The 19,538-nt window shown below is 45.4% G+C and overlaps 1 protein-coding gene across 7 annotated transcripts in view; it reads left to right on the top strand.

Moving 5' to 3' along the window:
* Nucleotides 1-19,538, top strand: part of akap9 (A kinase (PRKA) anchor protein 9) — a 98,986-nt gene that overhangs the window by 41,090 nt on the left and 38,358 nt on the right. For 5 of the 7 annotated variants that reach the window (XM_077006641.1, XM_077006640.1, XM_077006642.1 and 2 more), the window contains 10 exons: nucleotides 324-509; nucleotides 3,100-3,369; nucleotides 5,497-5,609; nucleotides 5,818-5,957; nucleotides 6,767-6,984; nucleotides 11,306-11,468; nucleotides 13,454-13,666; nucleotides 14,463-14,501; nucleotides 15,608-15,840; nucleotides 15,958-16,077. In XM_077006641.1, the coding sequence (XP_076862756.1) occupies nucleotides 324-509; nucleotides 3,100-3,369; nucleotides 5,497-5,609; nucleotides 5,818-5,957; nucleotides 6,767-6,984; nucleotides 11,306-11,468; nucleotides 13,454-13,666; nucleotides 14,463-14,501; nucleotides 15,608-15,840; nucleotides 15,958-16,077 (1,695 nt within the window). The remainder of the gene's footprint in view (nucleotides 1-323; nucleotides 510-3,099; nucleotides 3,370-5,496; nucleotides 5,610-5,817; nucleotides 5,958-6,766; nucleotides 6,985-11,305; nucleotides 11,469-13,453; nucleotides 13,667-14,462; nucleotides 14,502-15,607; nucleotides 15,841-15,957; nucleotides 16,078-19,538) is intronic. The other 2 variants (XM_077006643.1, XM_077006644.1) reach the window with 2 other exon arrangements.

Below are 19,538 nucleotides of genomic sequence, written 5' to 3' on the forward strand. Positions count from 1 at the left end.
GAGGGCAGAGAGAGAGAGGGGGGGGGGGGGATGGGAGACGGTTAAAGGAGTGGGAGAGAGATGAAGATATGTTAAATAAATGGTTTAAGTGATGAACTCAGGCTGGTAGGGCAGAATGGAGCTGTAGAGAACAGGCGGAGTGTTACAGGAGAAATAAAGGCTTTGTGTACATGGATGAGAACTCTGCTCTTCTGGTCACGAGTCTCACCACACTCTTCATAGAGGACAGAATATTAGCTGGGAGGACAGACACTCACTCTCTCTCTCTGTCACTGTCCTTTCACTCTCTCTCCTCCTCTCCCCCATCCACGACCCCTGTGCAGCTGGCCCCCGGGAAGGCCGTGTCTCTGGGTGTCACTGCGGCTGTTTCTCCTCTGCTGGGTCATTCTGTACTACAGACTCGGTTCCTTCCAGGACCCCAGCAGGAACTGCTTAGCTGTGAAGGAGACCTGAGTGTCCCAGAGGAGCAGCAAGAACAGCAACAGAACCGTGAGGAGGAGCTCGCCAAGGTGAGGAGACCCGTGCCACTAACGTGCCGCTAACGTGTTGGTAATGTGTTGCTGTGATTCTCAGCTTCTGGGTCCTTTGTTCTTGTGCTTTGCATCATGTAAAAAAAACATTTTATACAAATAAACTGGCCAACCTGAGATTCCTCGCCAGACGTAGTTTACATTAATGTGGGATTGATTCTTAGATAAGATATATGGATATTTGACATAGAAATGTACAGACATGCATATAAAATATACAATGGATATGTTAAATGTCCATATACAGGTAGACATACACAATATAGAGTTGGTATATTAGATTCCTATATACACATATACCTGTACAATATATAGTGTGCAGGTACAGTGATGAAATCATTATTTGATTTAATTGATATTGTAAGTTTGCCCACTGGCACAGAATTGAACAGTCTGTCATTTTAATGGTGGATTTATTTTAGCAGTGAGGGATCCAGAAGATCACATTATAGAAAATACATACAGTGGGGAAAATAAGTATTTAGTCAGTCACCAATTGTGCAAGTTCTCCCACTTAAAAAGATGAGAGAGGCCTGTAATTGACATCATAGGTAGACCTCAACTATGAGAGACAAAATGTTTAAAAAAATTGAGAAAATCATTTTGTCTGACTTTTAAAGAATTTATTTGCAAATAATGGTGGAAAATAAGTATTTGGTCACCTACAAACAAGCAAGATTTCTGGCTGTCACAGACCTGTAACTTCTTTTTTAAGAGGCTCCTCTTTCCCCCACTCATTACCTGTATTAATGGCACCTATTTGAAGTCGTTAACAGTATAAAAGAAACCTGTCCACAACCTCAAACAGTCACACTCCAAACTCCACTATGGTGAAGACGAAAGAGCTGGCGGAGGACACCAGAAACCAAATTGTAGGCTGGGAAGACTGAATCTGCAATAGGCAAGCAGCTTGGTGTGAAGAAATCTACTGTGGGAGCAATAATCAGAAAATGGAAGACCTACAAGACCACTACTAATCTCCCTCGATCTGGGGCTCCACGCAAGATCTCAGCCCGTGGGGTCAAAATGATCACAAGAACGGTGAGGAAAAATCCCAGAACCACAAGGGGGGATCTAGTGAATGACCTGCAGAAAGCTGGGACCAACGTTACAAAGGCTACCATCAGCAACACACTACGACGCCAGGGACTCAGATCTTGCAGTGCCAGACGTGTCCCCCTGCTTAAGCCAGGCACGTCTGAAGTTTGCTAGAGAGCATTTGGATGTTCCAGAAGAGTATTGGGAGAATGTCATGTGGTCAGATGAAACCAAAGTAGAACTATTTGGTAAAAACACAACTCGTCGTGTTTGGAGGACAGTGAATGCTGAGTTGCATCCAAAGAACACCATACCAACTGTCAAGCATGGGGGTGGCAACATCATGCTTTGGGGCTGTTTCTCTGCAAAGGGACCAGGACAACTGGTCCGTGTACATGAAAGAATGAATGGGGCCATGTATTGTGAGATTTTGGGTGCAAACCTCCTTCCATCAGCAAGGGCAATGAAGATGAAACATGAGGAGATCTGCATGGAGGAATGGGCCAACATACCAGCAACAGTGTGTGCCAACCTTGTGAAGACTTACAGAAAACGTTTGACCTCTGTTATTGCCAACAGGATATACAACAAAGTATTGAGATGAACTTTTGTTATTGACCAAATACTTATTTTCCACCATTATTTGCAAATAAATTCTTTAAAAGTCAGACAAAATGATTTTCTCAATTTTTTTTCACATTTTGTCTCTCATAGTTGAGGTCTACCTATGATGTCAATTACTGGCCTCTCTCATCTTTTTAAGTGGAAGAACTTGCACAATTGGTGACTGACTAAATACTTATTTTCCCCACTGTACATTAATTTGCATGTCATTGAATGAAATAAGTATTTGATCCCCTAGCAACCATTAAGAGTTGTGGTTCACATCACTTGCATTAAAGACGTCTATCTCAACGTGTCACCTGTATAAAGGACACCTGCCCACAGAATCAATCAAACTCTAACCTCTCCACCATGGACAAGACCAAAGTGCAGTCTGAGGATGTCTGGGATTAGATTGTAGACCTGCACAATGCTGGAATGGCTACAAAACCATCAACAAGTTATTTTTGTCAATTGTGATTTTCACACAATTGAAATTTGTCCTCCACATTTATCCATCTGTGCAGTCAGAACACACGCACACTAGTGATAACTAGGGGCTAGAGAGAGAGACTGTGGTACACACACACATACTAGTGATAACTAGGGGCTAGAGAGAGAGATTGTGGTACACACACACATACTAGTGATTACTAGGGGGCTGAGGTGCACACATGCCCAAAGCGGTGGGCAGCTCTAGCCCAGCGCCTGGGGAGCAGTTGGGGTTAGGCACCTAGCTTAAGGGTCATGGCCTCAGGCCTGGGAATCGAACCCACGACCCTCCGGTCACAAGTTCCCTAACCAGCAGACCATGACTTCCACAAGAAGCTGGTGAGGAGACTTACCAGGTCATAGGTCATGCTGACTGATCCTTCTGTTCCTGTGGAGGTCATAGGTCATGGTGACTGATCCTTCTGCTCCTGTGCAGGTCATAGTGCAGATGGCAGTGGAGTTTGCTCAGCAGACTGAGCTGGTGCGCATCGGCCGCCTGGCTAGGGAAACCTCCACAGGCACGCAGACAGTGGCCAGAGGCGCCCTGCCAAGAGGGGGCGATGTCGAGCAACTGCTGGAGGAGCTCAGTTGGAGAGAGGAGGAGGTGCTGCTGCTCAAACAGAAAGTGGAGGTGTTGGAGACCCAATCGACATCAACTGAACCTGGAACGGAGCAGCTGAATACGGGCTGCATCGCACACGCGCAGGTATGAGCTCCCTCATACACATCTGTCCCCCTACAGCGCACACACAGGAACGAGCTCCCTCATACACACCTGTCCCACTACAGCACACACACAGGTACGAGCTCCCTCATACACACCTGTCCCACTACAGCACACACACAGGTACGAGCTCCCTCATACACACCTGTCCCACTACAGCACACACACAGGACCGAGCTCCCTCATACACACCTGTCCCACTACAGCACACACACAGGTACGAGTTCCCTCATACACACCTGTCCCACTACAGCACACACACAGGACCGAGCTCCCTCATACACACCTGTCCCACTACAGCACACACACAGGACCGAGCTCCCTCATACACACTTGTCCCACTACAGCACACACACAGGTACGAGTTCCCTCATACACACCTGTCCCCCTACAGCGCACACACAGGTACGAGCTCATTTCCATTCTGATGGCGACACTGATGATGATCAGACCCTGTGTGTTGGGTTAAAGTGTTGCTTTTGTTGGTTTTTACCTTCTCATTTTGGTACAAAATGCTTCACCCAGAACAAGAGAGACTACTGAGTCAGACATGTCAAGATTCAAACTGTCTAATAATGAATGAAGGGTGCCTATGTTCTTTGTACCTTGCAGCCACCATTACCAGTGTGAACACAGCCCCTGTTAACAGAGCTACAGGTGAACACAGCACTCTGCAAAAGTTGGGAGCATGGAATTGTCCAAAATGTCTTGGTATGCTCAAGCGTTCAGAGTTCCTTTCACTGGAAAAACAACCTAGGGTTAGGAAAAACAACCCCATACCATAATGCCCCCTCCACCAAACTACACTTGGCACAATGTAGTCAGACAAGTATTATTCTCCTGGCAACCACCAAACGCAGACTCAGCCATCAGATTGCCAGATGGAGAAGCGAGATGCGTCACTCCAGAGAACACACCTCCTTCTCTTTACACCACTGTATCCAACACTTTGCATTGCACTTGGTGATGTATGGCTTGGATGCAGATGATTGACCATGGAAACCCATTCCATGAAGCTATCTGCACAATGTTCTTGAGCTAATCTGAAGGCCACATGAAGGTTGGATGTTTGTAGTGATTGATAGTTGGCGACCTCTTCGCACTATGCGCTTCAGCATCCCCTGACCCCACTCCGTCAGTTTACCTGGCCTATCACTTCATGGCTGAGTTGCTGTCGTTCGCAAATACTTCAATTTTCTTATAATACAGCTAACTGTTAACTGGAATATTTAGGAGCGAGGAAATTTCATGATGGGATTTGTTGCACGGGTGGCATCCTATCACAGTTTCACCCTGGAATTCACTGAGCTCCTGAGAGCGATCCATTCTTTCACAAATGTTTGTAAAAACAATCTGCATGCCTAGGTGCTTAATTGTATACACCTGTAGCCATGGAAGTGATTGGAACACCTGATTCCGATAAATTGGATGGGTGGTAGAAGGGAGGTAGAAGGGAGGTAGAGGGGAGGGGAGGTAGAAGGGATGTAGAGGGGAGGTAGTGGTTTGAAGGGAGGTAGAGGGGAGGTAGAGGGGAGAGCCGGAACGACACACTGCCAGTATTCAAAGCAGCAGCACCCAGACAGATGCGGTCACAGTAAACTCTCATGGACATTCAAACTCTTGATATGCTGTGTGAACATTGATAGTGAAACTTCATCTGTGATGTGTTAATTTCATCCAGCTTCTGAAGCTTCTCATGTCACTGTGCATGTCTTTCAAGATATAAATATGTGAACTGTATAGGTTATATAGTTATTTGCTCAAGAAGTACATTTAGAGAAACCCTTTCTCTCATTTCCTCTCATCACCAAGAGGTGGGGCCTGTTGCCAGAGCTACACCTGTTGCTATGGTAGCACAGTATATGCTGTGGTGTGTCTTTGTGGTCCTGGATTTGACTGTGTGTTTTGATATAAACTCTTCCCAGAGTCTCTGAGCATTAGAGACAGCACCACTGGAGTGGAGTTGGGATCACGAACCCTAACACTGGTGTTATTAAAAAAAAGTTGCAGTCATTGTTGGAGTTTTGAATGTTTTGCTGGAGTTTTGAGTGTTTTGTTTAACTGGTGGAAATGACTGGGTTTCTGTCTGTGTTTTCACTTTTGTGGAAGAGAGGAGATGAGGATGAGGAGGAAGAGATGAAGAGAGGGGAGGAGCATGGAGGACATGCGATGCCAAAATTGTCTCCACACAACATTGAGTTCTCTGCCATCACAGCTGAAAGGTGAGGTCATGAAAGGTCATCCTGGTCATCATGCACAACGTTGCTCACTTGTTCATATGTTCATACTAACATTAACATGACTATTACTAACATTACATTATTATTATTATTACTAACATTTTAGATGTGACAGTTTGTTTAGTTTTGAGTTCCTCTCTTCCTCTTTTCCTCTCTTCCTCTGCACCTCCTTCTCATTCTGTCTCTGTAGGAATTTCTTGCAGAGGGCCAACGAGAGACTGCGTCAGGTTCTGGTGGAGGTGCTAAAGACGACAGCGGCTGCAGAAGAGACCATTGGTCAGCATGTGGAGGGAATACTGGAGACAGTCAGCAGGGGGCAGCAGCACACAGGTTAGTGGGACGGGGGGGGGGGGGGGGGGGGGGGGGGGGAGTGAGGGGCGGAGTGGGTTTGTCCAGTTCCTCCAGAGCTAGGGTTCTAGTGTTCTGTGGTTTCTTGTCCTGTCTGCTGCTACAGAACTCTGTTCTATAGCTCTGGGATGCACTTACTGTTCTCTGGTGCCCTCGTAGGGTGGTGTTAGTTTCTGCCATTACAGCTCAGCTGGGAACGTAGCAGCTGTTGTCTGGTGTGTTCCAGAGAACAGAGAATGAGCAAAAGTGGCAGTAAGAAAAGCTGCTGACATTTATTATAGAGTCATGTGTTTGGCCCCAATGATGACTCATCTCGGAGAACCACACTGTAATTTAGAACAAAAGATCAGTCTCCCAGAACCAGTATGTCTGATTGTCCTGTTTGACTGGTTTGCTAATGGTTTTCTGCCCTGTTTTGCCATGACTACCTTTAGTGTCGTCTGCTTCGGTAGATTAGCACGCTGACTTATCAACTCGAGATGTGTGAGAATAAAATGCAGGCAGAGCCAAACACGCATGATGCAGGATTATTAGTTAGTAGTTCACATCCACATTCTGCCACACTTCAGAGTAGGTGAGGATTAGGTTTTGGGTTAAGGTTATTCCTAGCTCTCTACCTATAGATTATGAAGAGACTCGTATCCCCAGGTATCTATAGGTCTCCACAGGTGTCGCCTGGTGTTCCCACGTATCTCAGGTAGTCACACATTCAAATAATTCTAAAGGAACTCTGCCTCTGGTCTTAAGCAGTATCAAGTCAGCTTTTGAGTTTTGTCTCATTGTCGATATAGATGCATCCACTGAGAGTTACCATGTCAACAAAACCACAGCAGGCAACGCTGGTGTGCTGTCTGGTGAGACGGAGACTGATGAAGGTCTGGAGATATCACAGGTGATGCTGGGGGAAGAGCTACAGCTGGAGAGTGAGGAACATCTGCTGAGCATCAGTACCAGACTGCAGATCGCTGTGGAGAAACTACTAGTGGCCATCACAGAGACCACCAACCAGGTAGGCAACGCAGCGGTGGTGAACTAGCATCTGCAGCGCTGTTATCAGTGCTGCTGGACTGCTCTGCCTCTGCTCTGGTTTTGTGTGTACGTGTGTGACCATGAGCGTGTGTGTACGTGTTTGTGTGTGTACACACATGTGTCTTTATTAAAAAACGGATCAGTAGCAGCAGCATGACCATCCCCTACGAGCAGGACAGTCGTCTCTGTGATGACCCCTCCCTGCCCGAGCAGCAGTGATATGTGAGCTGGGGTGTTTCCTGGCCCTTTAGTTTGAGATGATATGAGGCGTTGTCATTCTTTTGTCCACACTCTACGATCTTTTTCTTTAGTATGTTAGTGTGTTTAGTATGTTGGTATGTGTAGTATGTCAGTGTGTAGTTTAGTGTGAATGTTTGAGCTGTTGTGCGCATGAACCTGTCTCTACTGCAGGCAGCAGAACAGTAGTGCACAGGTTAGTGTTGCCACAGGCAACCTGGTTTATCAATAACTCATAGACTCTGCCTTAGGCCTGAGTTATGAACATTAGTCTATCAGTTAAGTTGTGTGTAACGGTGATGAATTTTGTGTGTCTTTGTTGAGTTTGTGATGATTCGCGTGTGAAGGATGAAAACAACTAAAAGTTGTTTGACTGTTGGAAACTTTACAAAAAGTGCTGATGTGTCTGGAGGCTGGAACACGTTACATCTTAAATTACGTGGAAAATGAATCCAGTTTGACAAGCTGCCACCACAGGGTGTATGTGTGTGTGTGTGTGTTGTATTTGCAAATCTACCTGTCCTTGGGCTGTTGAGCCACGCCCTCAGTGATGTGTATCCGCCACACGACTTCAGAGCAGGAAGTGAATGTTTGAAGAGAGCAGAAGACTCGCTTGCCGCTGGATACTGCTGTTCACCCTCGACTGCTTTGTGTGTGTGGAGGTTAACTGTGTGTGTGTGTGTGTGTGTGTGTGTGTGTGCGCATGGAGATAAACTGTTAGTGTTTGTGTGTTTGTGTGTCTGGGTGTAAGCTAATAAGAGGCTGCATTCTCTCTACGGAGTGTTGTCACAGGTGAATGGAATTATTAATGAGAGAGAAAAGGAGAGAAAGAGAGAGAGAGGGTGAGGGAGGGAGAGGAAGACGAAGCATGTGACTGAAGCCTGAAGACTTGGCCTACGTTTGCAGCTCCAGCTGAACTCTGGGAAGGTCGAACTTTTCAGGATTTATTTCAGCTGCTGTTCTTGAGTCTTCATTCAGATTCCTTCCCGGCAGCTAACTCGGGCTGGGTTTGAGCTCCCTGGGGAGTGTTTACCTGGGACTTGTGCTGCCTGCCGGAGCGCTTCGGTGTGTGTGTGCGTGTGCATCTGTGTGTATTTATCTAAACCCTTGGTGGGGCATTTCCGTGGAGACAGTTGCTTAGCTGTGCGATGCTCACTCACACGCACTCTGCTCCCAGTCCGGCCCTGGTTCGTTCTGAGCCCGGCTGTCTCCGACACACAGCTTCATCAGCCTGATCCTCTAGCCGGCGTGGCTGGACCCCGCACAGAATGGACTCGTACCGCTCGTATTGGGCCTCGCCGGCCCTGGAACCCGGCTGGTTGGAGAGTCAGGAGCAGGACGTTTATGAGGTGGAGTCCCGCATCCCACTGCCTCGACCGTTCAGTCTCAGCGCCACGCTCAGTGAGAGGAACGCCGTGCTGGTGCGCACACACATCTCCCACGTGCACCACCACGCCGACGGCCACCTGCTGAGGGTCGTCTCCAAGATCTCCCTCCCCACACCGCCCTACACCGTGAGTCTTGCTCCGTTGTCCCGCCCCCCAAGGCTCGGGACAGGCACTGCTGCTGCTTCAGGACGTGTGTGAGGTTTTAAATGCCTGTACATTTGTGTTTGTGTCAGATGTTTCATTAAATACAGAGAGGCCATGAATGGTTGTGAGTACAGTTACCGCAGTACTGTCTGTGGGAGTGTGTGTGTGTGGGAGTGCACGTGATTGTGAGTGTGTGTTGGAAGACTTGAGCTCAAGTAGGCTTTTACAGCATAGTATATACATGTAATAAACATCTTGCATAATGGAGGGCGTGTGTGTTGGTCGGTCACCGTTGACCTGTAGGTGGTGTAAAATTTGTAGTAGTGATGTAACCAGTAGATTAGTAGCCTGCAGTTACACAGTTATGCCACATGTTCCCGTACATCTAATATAAACACTGATAAACACCCGATTTCACTACAACATGAATTACAACACCTGATTATATTTCTGTGTCAGACTGTTGCACGTTTAGTCCTCGAGCACACCAGCTACACAGTGTGATACTGATTCAAATAGATACTGCTGCTGTTGACACAATTTACATTTACAAACGGTGTGCTGCTCTAAACTGTGTCAATTAGAACAGGTCTGTATTAGAACTTGTTGATATGGCCAAAGATTTTATCATGTTAAATTTTTCTACATAATGGTATCCATTATCGCAACGGATCATTATCTTTAAAAGCTGTGAAAGTCTTTTATTTATATGTCAGCAAATCAGCACATCAACACTTTAGCACATCAACGCTCTAACATTTGTTTTTCTGAACAGATTTACATTACAGATGTGTAATTAATTTATTACTATACATAATGATAATTTAAGATCTCTAATTGCATTTGCATTAGGCAAAATGCCAAGATTTCTCAATTACATTTTGAGTAAAAAGAATTACATTTGATTTGTATGGATTCTTCAAATCAAGATATCTAACTCATTATTTGACTGTATTGAACATACATTTAAGATATTCAAAATTAAATGATCACTAGTCATAAAGAAACTTTGATTCTGATTAGTGAATTGTGCAATTAAAGTTGATATCTTAAATATATTTATAGATAAATTTAAAGAAGCTAAGCTAGTGCAAATTAAATTGTAAATTTCCGGAATGTAAATTATGACTACTCTGTACTGAATTAAGGACACACTAATGCTAGTTTGATTTAGCATTAGTGTAAAGTACTGTTAGAAATTCGGCCTTCAGGAATCCGGTTCAGATTCAGGAGACTGAATGGCTTCAGACTAGTTTTTTGACAAACAGAATATGTAGTATAAGGTTGATCACAAGTTCTACTGTAGTCCAATTTGGGAGGACCTTATATACACTGGGGAATGTGGGAGGAGGAGGAAGATGAGGAGTAGTTTTAGGAGGGATAAGTGGGGGATGAAGGTGAGGAACATCTTTGCCGTAGATGGTGCACTACGTCATTTGGCTTGCCTTGGTGGCACTTCGAATTATATTTCTCACTCCTTAGCTTTATCAAGGAAAGATTACAGTCAAGATCTATAATCTGCAAGTACAGTCCTGATCCTCTCTGGTCAATCAATACTAAAGAACTAAATTGTGAATGACGTGATAACATTGAGGCCACAGAACCACCATCTAGGCTCTAAATTAGCATGACATCAGTTGGAATTGAAAGAAACCTTTTAATTGAACGAAACTGTTTTAAAGCCAACTGATGCAGTCCAGGCAGCAGCGGAAAGGTTGATGGTTTTCATGTTGGTGGTTTTCGTGACTAAATGAGTGAAAACGTAGCGCTCACATCTATAATGTACCACCAAGGTCACGCTGTTCTGAACAACTCCAGGTGCCGAGCTGCCCGTCATGAACACTAACAATACATCAGCCTCACCTTTCACTGGAGTTTTTTCTAAGGTGGCAGGTCCAGTTCTTATACAGATCAGTGCTAAGTTTTCTAATGTCCTGTTGGGTGTTAAGAAGAAAATGTCAGTGATACAAACACTAATGTTGGTGTCATTTGGAAAAGTGGTGGATAGTGGGAGACACAGACCCGGCAGTGTTAGTGGCAACAGACCCAGCAGTGTTGGTGGCCACACTGTCCGAGATCTCTGTTTTGTAGCTGACCTCTGACCTTGCTGATGCTGTAATAAAGGCAGTGCACTCATGGGGTTAGATATGGACCCTGTTTTTTTTTAGCTTAGAGACAGAGACAGCAGGTGGGTGGGTGGGTGGGTGGGTGGGTGGGTGTGTGTGTGTGTGTGTGTGTGTGTGTGTGTGTGTGTGTGTGTGTGTGTGTGTGTGTGTGTGTGTTGGGGGAGGGGGGGGGTGCAGGTCTCTACTTCCTGTCCTTCGGGTGACCTCTAACCTGACCATGTGCTGAACACCGCTGAGCAGTCCCTCAACTACCACACCCAGGAGCACAGTGTGACCTTTTATGGCATCTCAATCAGTCTCTCTGTCTCTGTCTCTCTCTCTCTCTCTCTGTATCTCATTCTCTTTTTCTTTCTCTGTCTCTGTTTTCTCTCTCTCTCTCTCTGTCTTGGTTCTTGGTGTCTCTCAGTTGGAACATGCGCGTATCACGCAGACAGAGCTGATGCGGGAGAAGTTCAGACATGGCGAGGAGATGGACGAGTTACTGCGCAGGCAAGACGAGCTGCAGGAGAGACTGCAGGAGGAGGCAGCAACTCGGCAACGACTCGCCCAGCAACTGCACCAGGCAGAAGGTGTGTGTGTGTGTGTCTGTGTGTGTGTGTGTGTCTGTGTGTGTGTGTGTGTGTGTGTGTCTGTGTGTGTGTCTGTGTGTGTGTCTGTATGTGTGTCACTCACACAGACACACACTCATACAGATACAGACACACACACACATTTCACAGTTTGTAGTTTGGGAACGGCTGCTGTGTTAATTTAAAGCCATTTGTATTGAAATGTATTGCCATTTGTACAGAGTTTTTTTTTTTTTTTTTTTTTAGACACTTTGAGTCTTATCTCTGTTTATTGCCATGATCCCATATGTTAGGCCTCCTGCCTGTATGCGTGCTCTTCCTGTATGTGTGCTTTGACTTTGGTAAATATTTGTCATGGTTCTGTCATCTTAAGTCAAATACAGAAATGCACAATGTAAATGCACGAAACGAGTAGGGGACCATTCATGACCTTTCATGAGGGTTTCAGAGGGGTCAGAGCTGGCAGCTCCGCCCCAGACCAGCGGCCACAGACCAGCGGCCACAGACCAGCGGCCCCAGATCTCCCCAGGGTGCTGCACTTAACAGTCAGGGGTCCAAACAAGGAAAACGTCTGTGTTTTGTCTGTGTGGTGTAGACTCTGGGTGTGTCGCGTGGACACCTGGTTTTAGGTAACGGCTGAACAATAGTGTTGAGCACCAGATCATTTGAATGAATGAAACTCAATGTTTCCTGAGTTGCTTCAAAGTTGCTCTTCCAGCACAGCACCCTGTGTACACTGCACAACAGCACCCTCTAGGGCGAACCCTAACTGCAAACAAATGTGTGTTATTATAAGCTAGCAACAATTAGGTTATATATTGTCAAATATGGTCATATGGTGCAGAAAGCCAAACAAAATTATGCAAAACATTTTCATTTTCATGATAATTGATTGTCCACCTGTAATAAGTTTTTTATCATTCTAGCTTCAGCATGTGTCTACATTCTCTTCACTTTTTTCTGCACGTGGCTGTTTGTTTGCAGATTTTGTCTTTATGTGACCAGTTTTCTGGCTGTGCTCTGGTTGTGAGTTGTGCTTGTCTATTAAACGAGTGGTAACATACCCTCTGAGTGACGTGTTGAGGCAGATGGGAGTGGGGTGGGTCATGTTTCTCAACCTGCAGGTGGTTAGAAGCTGAACTACCTTGTTGAGTCCAGGACAAATTGCTGGTGGGTCCCCTGCTAAGAGGCAGCGTGTCTGGACTGGCTCGTGGCTGTGTGCAGTTTAAATCTCCAAAGCCCAGTTCCAGTAGAAAAGACACTAACCCTCACCCTAACTCTGTTGCTGTAAATCACTCCTGAACTCCGTAGAAGCAGAACTTTGAGAAACCAGTGTTAATTGGTCCAGACATTAGATGTCTATGCTGTTCCCCTGAAGATGTTTGGATGGAGGTATATTGGGTGGAAGGAGGTATGTGGGATGAGTGGAGGTATTTTAGGTTTATGGACGTGGGTGTGAGATTTTGTTTAGGGAGTATGTGGGTAGATTCTCCTCTCCTCGGTCTGCTAAGTATCAGGTTGTGAACCTGTGTTCTGACATGTTTTGTGTGTGTGTTCTGTGATGTTTCGCTCATGTGTCTGTGCTTTGAGATGATTTGTGTGTGTATGTGTGTGTGTTCTGAGATGTTTTGTGTGTATGTGTGTGTTTGTTGTGAGATATTTTGCTTATGGGTCTTGTGTTCTGAGGTGTTTTGTGTCTCAAAGGTGTGGCAGTAGCAGGAGTTCATGTTTATTTCATTCTAATGACTTTCCTGATTTAGCATGTTAATGTCCGTTAACACAGTTTGCATCTCTATACATCTCAGTTTTTAACTGTTAAGGTCTGAGTTTATTATCTATCTGTTTCTGCCTGCATATGTGTGTAGATGCTCTATTCTGTATTTTTCTAATTGGTCTTATTTCAGATTCCCATGCAGTGTCTCTGAATTCTGTGCATCAGGTTTGGTTCCCAGCTGCTCAGACTGTCTCTGAATGCTCTGTGTCAGGTTTGATTGATGGCTACTCAGGTGAGAGGCGGGCTCTGGAGGAGCAGGTGCGTGAGAGGGTCCAGCTGCAGACACAGCTTGAGCAGGAGCTCCACGTTACCAGCAGCCGCCTGCGTGAGCTGGAACAGGAGCGGCAGAACGTGTACAACCAACAGGAGTTATTGTCACGACAACAGGATGCCATGAGGGACATGGCTGGAGTTCGAGAACTGCGTATGTTGCACACATTTTACAGTATATGGAGGTTACGCTGCAGTCTGTTACAATATATGGAGGTTACACTGCAGTCTGTTACGTGGAGGTTACACTGCAGTCTGTTACAATATATGGAGGTTACACTGCAGTCTGTTACAATATGTGGAGGTTACACTGCAGTCTGTTACAATATATGGAGGCTACATTGCAGTCTGTTACAGTATGTGGAGGTTACACTGCAGTCTGTTTCAGTATGTGGAGGTTACACTGCAGACATTACCATGTTACACATCCCCCACACTGTTATAGTACATTACCAAGTTGTGTCCCCCCCCCACACTGTTGTAGGACATTTGCCTGCTGTAATGTTACATTACACTGTAGCACTTCCCCCACATCATTATAGTCACTAATAATTGAAACATAGCACTGAAATCTTTACAGTCAGAACTGCATATGTTGGGATGCTGTAAGGATGCTGTCGCATATATTATTAGTCATACCGTTTTGTTTTTTTTGAGGAAGGTGTCACACATGAGCTGAATATAGGATTTACATTCACATCAGTGATTCATTTATACCAGTCCTGACAACCTGAGATCTCCACACATACAAATGTTGTTTCCAGCAAAACCCTCTGTACACTCATCATGACACACCAAAGCCTACATCACACAGAACACATGCATGAGTTAACTCCGCCCTCTCTTCTACACTCCTCCTCTCTGTTCTGGCCACTCCCCCAGGACAGTAGTGGTGTTCTTATATCCTGATGAATGCTCTGTGCTCTGTTTGACACTCTCTCTCTCTCTAGGCCTAGTTGAGTCTGCAGGTGATGTAGCACCTGAGGCAGGTGTGTGTCTGTCCACCATGAGCATGGCTGCTATTGTCTATCATTGCCTTTCATAAATGACTGACAGCTATACTAATCAATAATAATCTTGAAGCATATGATTGTGGCTTAGTGTTTGCTTGCTATTGGTGATTATAGCTGAGCTACTGGCTAAATGCTTCAGCTTTTGATTCCTCCTCTGTAGTTCTGATTGAAGATCATACTCAGTGTACCTGCACCACAAGCTGTTTTACGTTTTATTTCATTTCAAGGTTGTTAGCATAATGTAATTTGAATTAATATAACGTATTTTAATGAAGTCCTGTCTTTGCCCAGGCTGAGTGCAGGTATAATGAGCTTTGATCTTTCTTCAGTTGGGAGAGGGTTGCAGGACTAGGACGTTTTCTCTACCGTTTAAACCTGTAGAGTGGAGGCTTTTTTCTCTCTTTTCTCTTTATCAGTTTCATGTTTTGTCTGTGCACCATTTGCTTTTGGTATTTTTCCATCTTACTGTCACCAACCCCCAACTCTGCCAGACCTCTGGGATATGCACTCAATTATTTGAATCACTTGTCACCATGGTTACCGATGTGTCATGTGATGGGCTGGACATGAATTGGGCAGGCCTTTGGTAGCGGGACTGTCCTGTCTGTGCATGACTGGCAGGATGCTGAAATGGAGGCGTGTAACAATGGGCTGCTGTGGCAGGTGTGTCAGACTGGGCTCAGCAGCGTTAAAGCTGAGGGAGGACCTTATCCAGTGTGGGCAGACGCTGTTCCACACAATCACACCTGAGTGTCCTCAGACCCTCTGACACTGTACTCAATGCAAACATGACCCCGGGTTCAACTGGACTCATCACATCACACAACTGGATGTTTTACCTTCAAAAACAAACACCACAGTGCCCACTTGGTCTGCCTGGGCCTCCCTGTGGTGATTTTCTATTTAAATCCCTTCCTTACGTTTAAAACCACTTTGTGACTAGGACACAGTCTGTCAGAGCTGCAGAATTCGCCCTGTTCGCCTCCATCTCAGTCCTCTCCAGCAGTGCTTAACCAGCATCCATTCACCTGCACACAATGATGCTTAGCTGCTCTACATTTCTGTGTGTGTGATGAGCACAGACCTCCTGGAGGAGACTGAGAAGTTAATGAAGGAGAAGGTGGATGTTGAACGTCAGGCGGAGAAGGAGCATGCTGAGCTCCTCCAACAGGTGAGGCAGCTGGAGGTAGAACTGGAAGAGCAGGTGGGCCGTGGGGCAGAGCTGGAGGAGGTCCACCGGTTGGAGACGGCTGATCTTACCCAGAAGATCCATGCCCTGGAGAAACAGCTGGATAACAACCGCCGCTTCCTGGACGTGAGTTCAAAGTTTTTAAACGTAAAAATAAAAATATTAACCTGGCCTGTTGTCTCTCTGGTCAAATCGTGCCCTTATAGTTCAATACACGCTGAAGTGTGATGTCTTCTCCTTCAGGAGCAAGCTATGGACAGAGAGCATGAGCGGGATGTGTTTCAGCAGGAGATTCAGAAACTCGAACAGCAGCTGAAGAGTCTCGCCAAACCCCAATCCAGCAAAGAGCAACATCACAGAGAGGTAATTTACACTACTACCCAAACCCCAGTCCAGCAAAGAGCAACATCACAGAGAGGTAATTTACACTACTACCCAAACCCCAGTCCAGCAAAGAGCAACATCACAGAGAGGTAATTTACACTACTACACAAACCCCAGTCCAGCAAAAAGCAAGTACAAAGAGGTAATTTACACTAACCCCCTGTGCAGAAAATATACAGAGAGGCAGAGACAGAAAGTGTAGAGACCGAAGTTGAGTCAGAGCCACAGATCCTTTTCCACCATGAAACATTCACACTAGACAAATCTGACACCAAAATTATGCTTTGTGAAAATGACCACAGCACCCTCTACAAAAGTCTGCATTCACTGTAAAACAACATAAGAATAAGAATAATCTCTGCTTGCTACTTTTATTTCTGTTATTAGCATTTACATACATTTTAGTACTGTATCTGTTTTCATAATAATAATTACACAAATTATAGTAATAATATTAATACTATTACTGATATTTGTATATTGTTTATTTCCATTAAACTGTAACTGCTATAACAGAGAGGAAGAGCCCAAGAGAATGAGGGTTACAGAGAGAGAAACACTTTTCAGTATCACACCCAGAGAAAGTCTGAAGAGATTCACTACCACACCCAGAGAAAGTCTGAATAGAGATTCAGTATCACTTTAGTAACACTGCCATCTTCTGGTGAAATATAAAATCGCTTTTTTGGAGTCTACTGCCATCTTCTGGTGAAATATAAAATACTGTGGTCAACAGAGGCTGCAGGCTGAATTTGTACAGGGGTGGTACTTTGGACCAGTGGCGGCCTCTGACAAATATCTCGGGGGGGGGGGGGGGGGGGGGGGCATTGTTGTGATGACATCCAAGGTGACCATTTCAGTGGGTAAATAAAAAACAGTGACTTAACCAATGAAAATATAATGATAAATATATATTTCTGTTTACATTATAGACTATACAGTATTTGTGCACCGATATATCTTGTAAATATCATCTTGGTTAATGCTCTACAATGGCTGAACATTTAACTGAGATTGTCATCTCTCAATGTGCCCTCACAAACAACTTTAAACATAGAGAGAGGTCAGATTTACCAATAATTAAATAAAGTGAATCTTTCCCACTCACAATAATTTCTGTATTCCTCATACAGAATTTTATTTTAGATGTTGCATTTTAGAATATAGATGGGCAACAGCATTAAGGATGGAGCAGAATGCAGGGAAAGCAGAACAGGGTGCTCGCTACTTCAAAGTCCCTAGACATGTTTTCCCTTCATACCAGTTTCGCCAAAATCATCGGTTATATTCTTTTCCTCCCTTTGTGGACACTTCACTTGTTTGATATTTAAATTTGGTCTCGGTGGCCCTAATTCCTTAGTTGCTAGTTTATATTGATTATTACGACAACAGAATGGCACTTCTCTTAATGAAACGATTGAGTTGTTCTGAGTTGAAGGATTGCTGGCAGTGTTGAGCAGATTATTTTCCCTACGTTACGTCTGACGCAAGCACGTAAGGGCAAGCCCTCCCGGAACCCATAGACATTGCATTGCAGCGCCTACACTTTAGAAAAAAAAGAACATTTAACATGAGTCTACGAGAGCAGTCTACGAGAGCAGTCAGGGCGATTTTCAGTTAGACTCAAATCGCCCCAAAAGGGGTGGTACTACAGGGAATGCACCTCAACGCTGATTGGACAATGGCATTCAGAGGCAAGAGACGCTGTCCAGAACAGTCATAGCTAATTAAATACCGTGATAGAATGTGAGAGAAAAAAAAGTTCCTTTTCATCCTTTCGTGGTGCGTCGCCCAATCGCCCTAATGAACAAACCGCCCCTGCTTGGACACCCCTGCAGCACAGTAGAGTATATACACAATATACACTGCTCAAAAAAATAAAGGGAACACTCAAATAACACATCCTAGATCTGAATGAATGAAATATTCTCATTGAATACTTTGTTGAATGTGCTGACAACAAAATCACACAAAAATCATCAATGGAAATCAAATTTATTAACCAATGGAGGCCTGGATTTGGAGCCACACACAAAATTAAAGTGGAAAAACACACTACAGGCTGATCCAACTTTGATGTAATGTCCTTAAAACAAGTCAAAATGAGGCTCAGTATTGTGTGTGGCCTCCACGTGCCTGTATGACCTCCCTACAACGCCTGGGCATGCTCCTGATGAGGTGGCGGATGGTCTCCTGAGGGATCTCCTCCCAGACCTGGACTAAAGCATCCGCCAACTCCTGGACAGTCTGTGGTGCAACGTGACGTTGGTGGATGGAGCGAGACATGATGTCCCAGATGTGCTCAATCGGATTCAGGTCTGGGGAACGGGCGGGCCAGTCCATAGCTTTAATGCCTTCATCTTGCAGGAACTCCTGACACACTCCAGCCACATGAGGTCTAGCATTGTCCTGCATTAGGAGGAACCCAGGGCCAACCGCACCAGCATATGGTCTCACAAGGAGTCTGAGGATCTCATCTCGGTACCTAATGGCAGTCAGGCTACCTCTGGTGAGCACATGGAGGGCTGTGCGGCCCTCCAAAGAAATGCCACCCCACACCATTACTGACCCACTGCCAAACCGGTCATGCTGAAGGATGTTACAGGCAGCAGATCGCTCTCCACGGCGTCTCCAGACTCTGTCACGTCTGTCACATGTGCTCAGTGTGAACCTGCTTTCACACGAATTTGGCGAATTTGCCAATCCTGGTGTTCTCTGGCAAATGCCAAGCATCCTGCACGGTGTTGGGCTGTGAGCACAACCCCCATCTGTGGACGTCGGGCCCTCATACCATCCTCATGGAGTCGGTTTCTAACCGTTTGTGCAGACACATGCACATTTGTGGCCTGCTGGAGGTCATTTTGCAGGGCTCTGGCAATGCTCCTCCTATTCCTTCTTGCACAAAGGCGGAGGAAGCGGTCCTGCTGCTGGGTTGTTGCCCTCCTACGGCCTCCTCCACGTCTCCTGGTGTACTGGCCTGTCTCCTGGTAGCGCCTCCAGCCTCTGGACACTACGCTGACAGACACAGCAAACCTTCTTGCCACAGCTCGCATTGATGTGCCATCCTGGAAGAGCTGCACTACCTGAGCCACTTGTGTGGGTTGTAGAGTCCGTCTCATGCTACCACGAGTGTGAAAGTACCACCAACATTCAAAAGTGACCAAAACATCAGCCAGAAAGCATAGGTACTGAGAAGTGGCCTGTGGTCCCCACCTGCAGAACCACTCCTTTATAGGGGGGGTCTTGCTAATTGCCTCTCATTTCTACCTGTTTCTATTCCATTTGCACAACAGCAGGTGAAATTAATTCACAATCAGTGTTGCTTCCTAACTGAACAGGTTTCACAGAAGTGTGGTTGACTTGGAGTTATATTGTGTTGTTTAAGTGTTCCCTTTATTTTTTTGAGCAGTGTACATGCAAATACACAATAGTATATACAC

Source organism: Brachyhypopomus gauderio, chromosome 5, assembly GCF_052324685.1.
Source record: "Brachyhypopomus gauderio isolate BG-103 chromosome 5, BGAUD_0.2, whole genome shotgun sequence".
In the NCBI taxonomy this organism is placed as follows: Eukaryota; Metazoa; Chordata; class Actinopteri; order Gymnotiformes; family Hypopomidae; genus Brachyhypopomus; species Brachyhypopomus gauderio.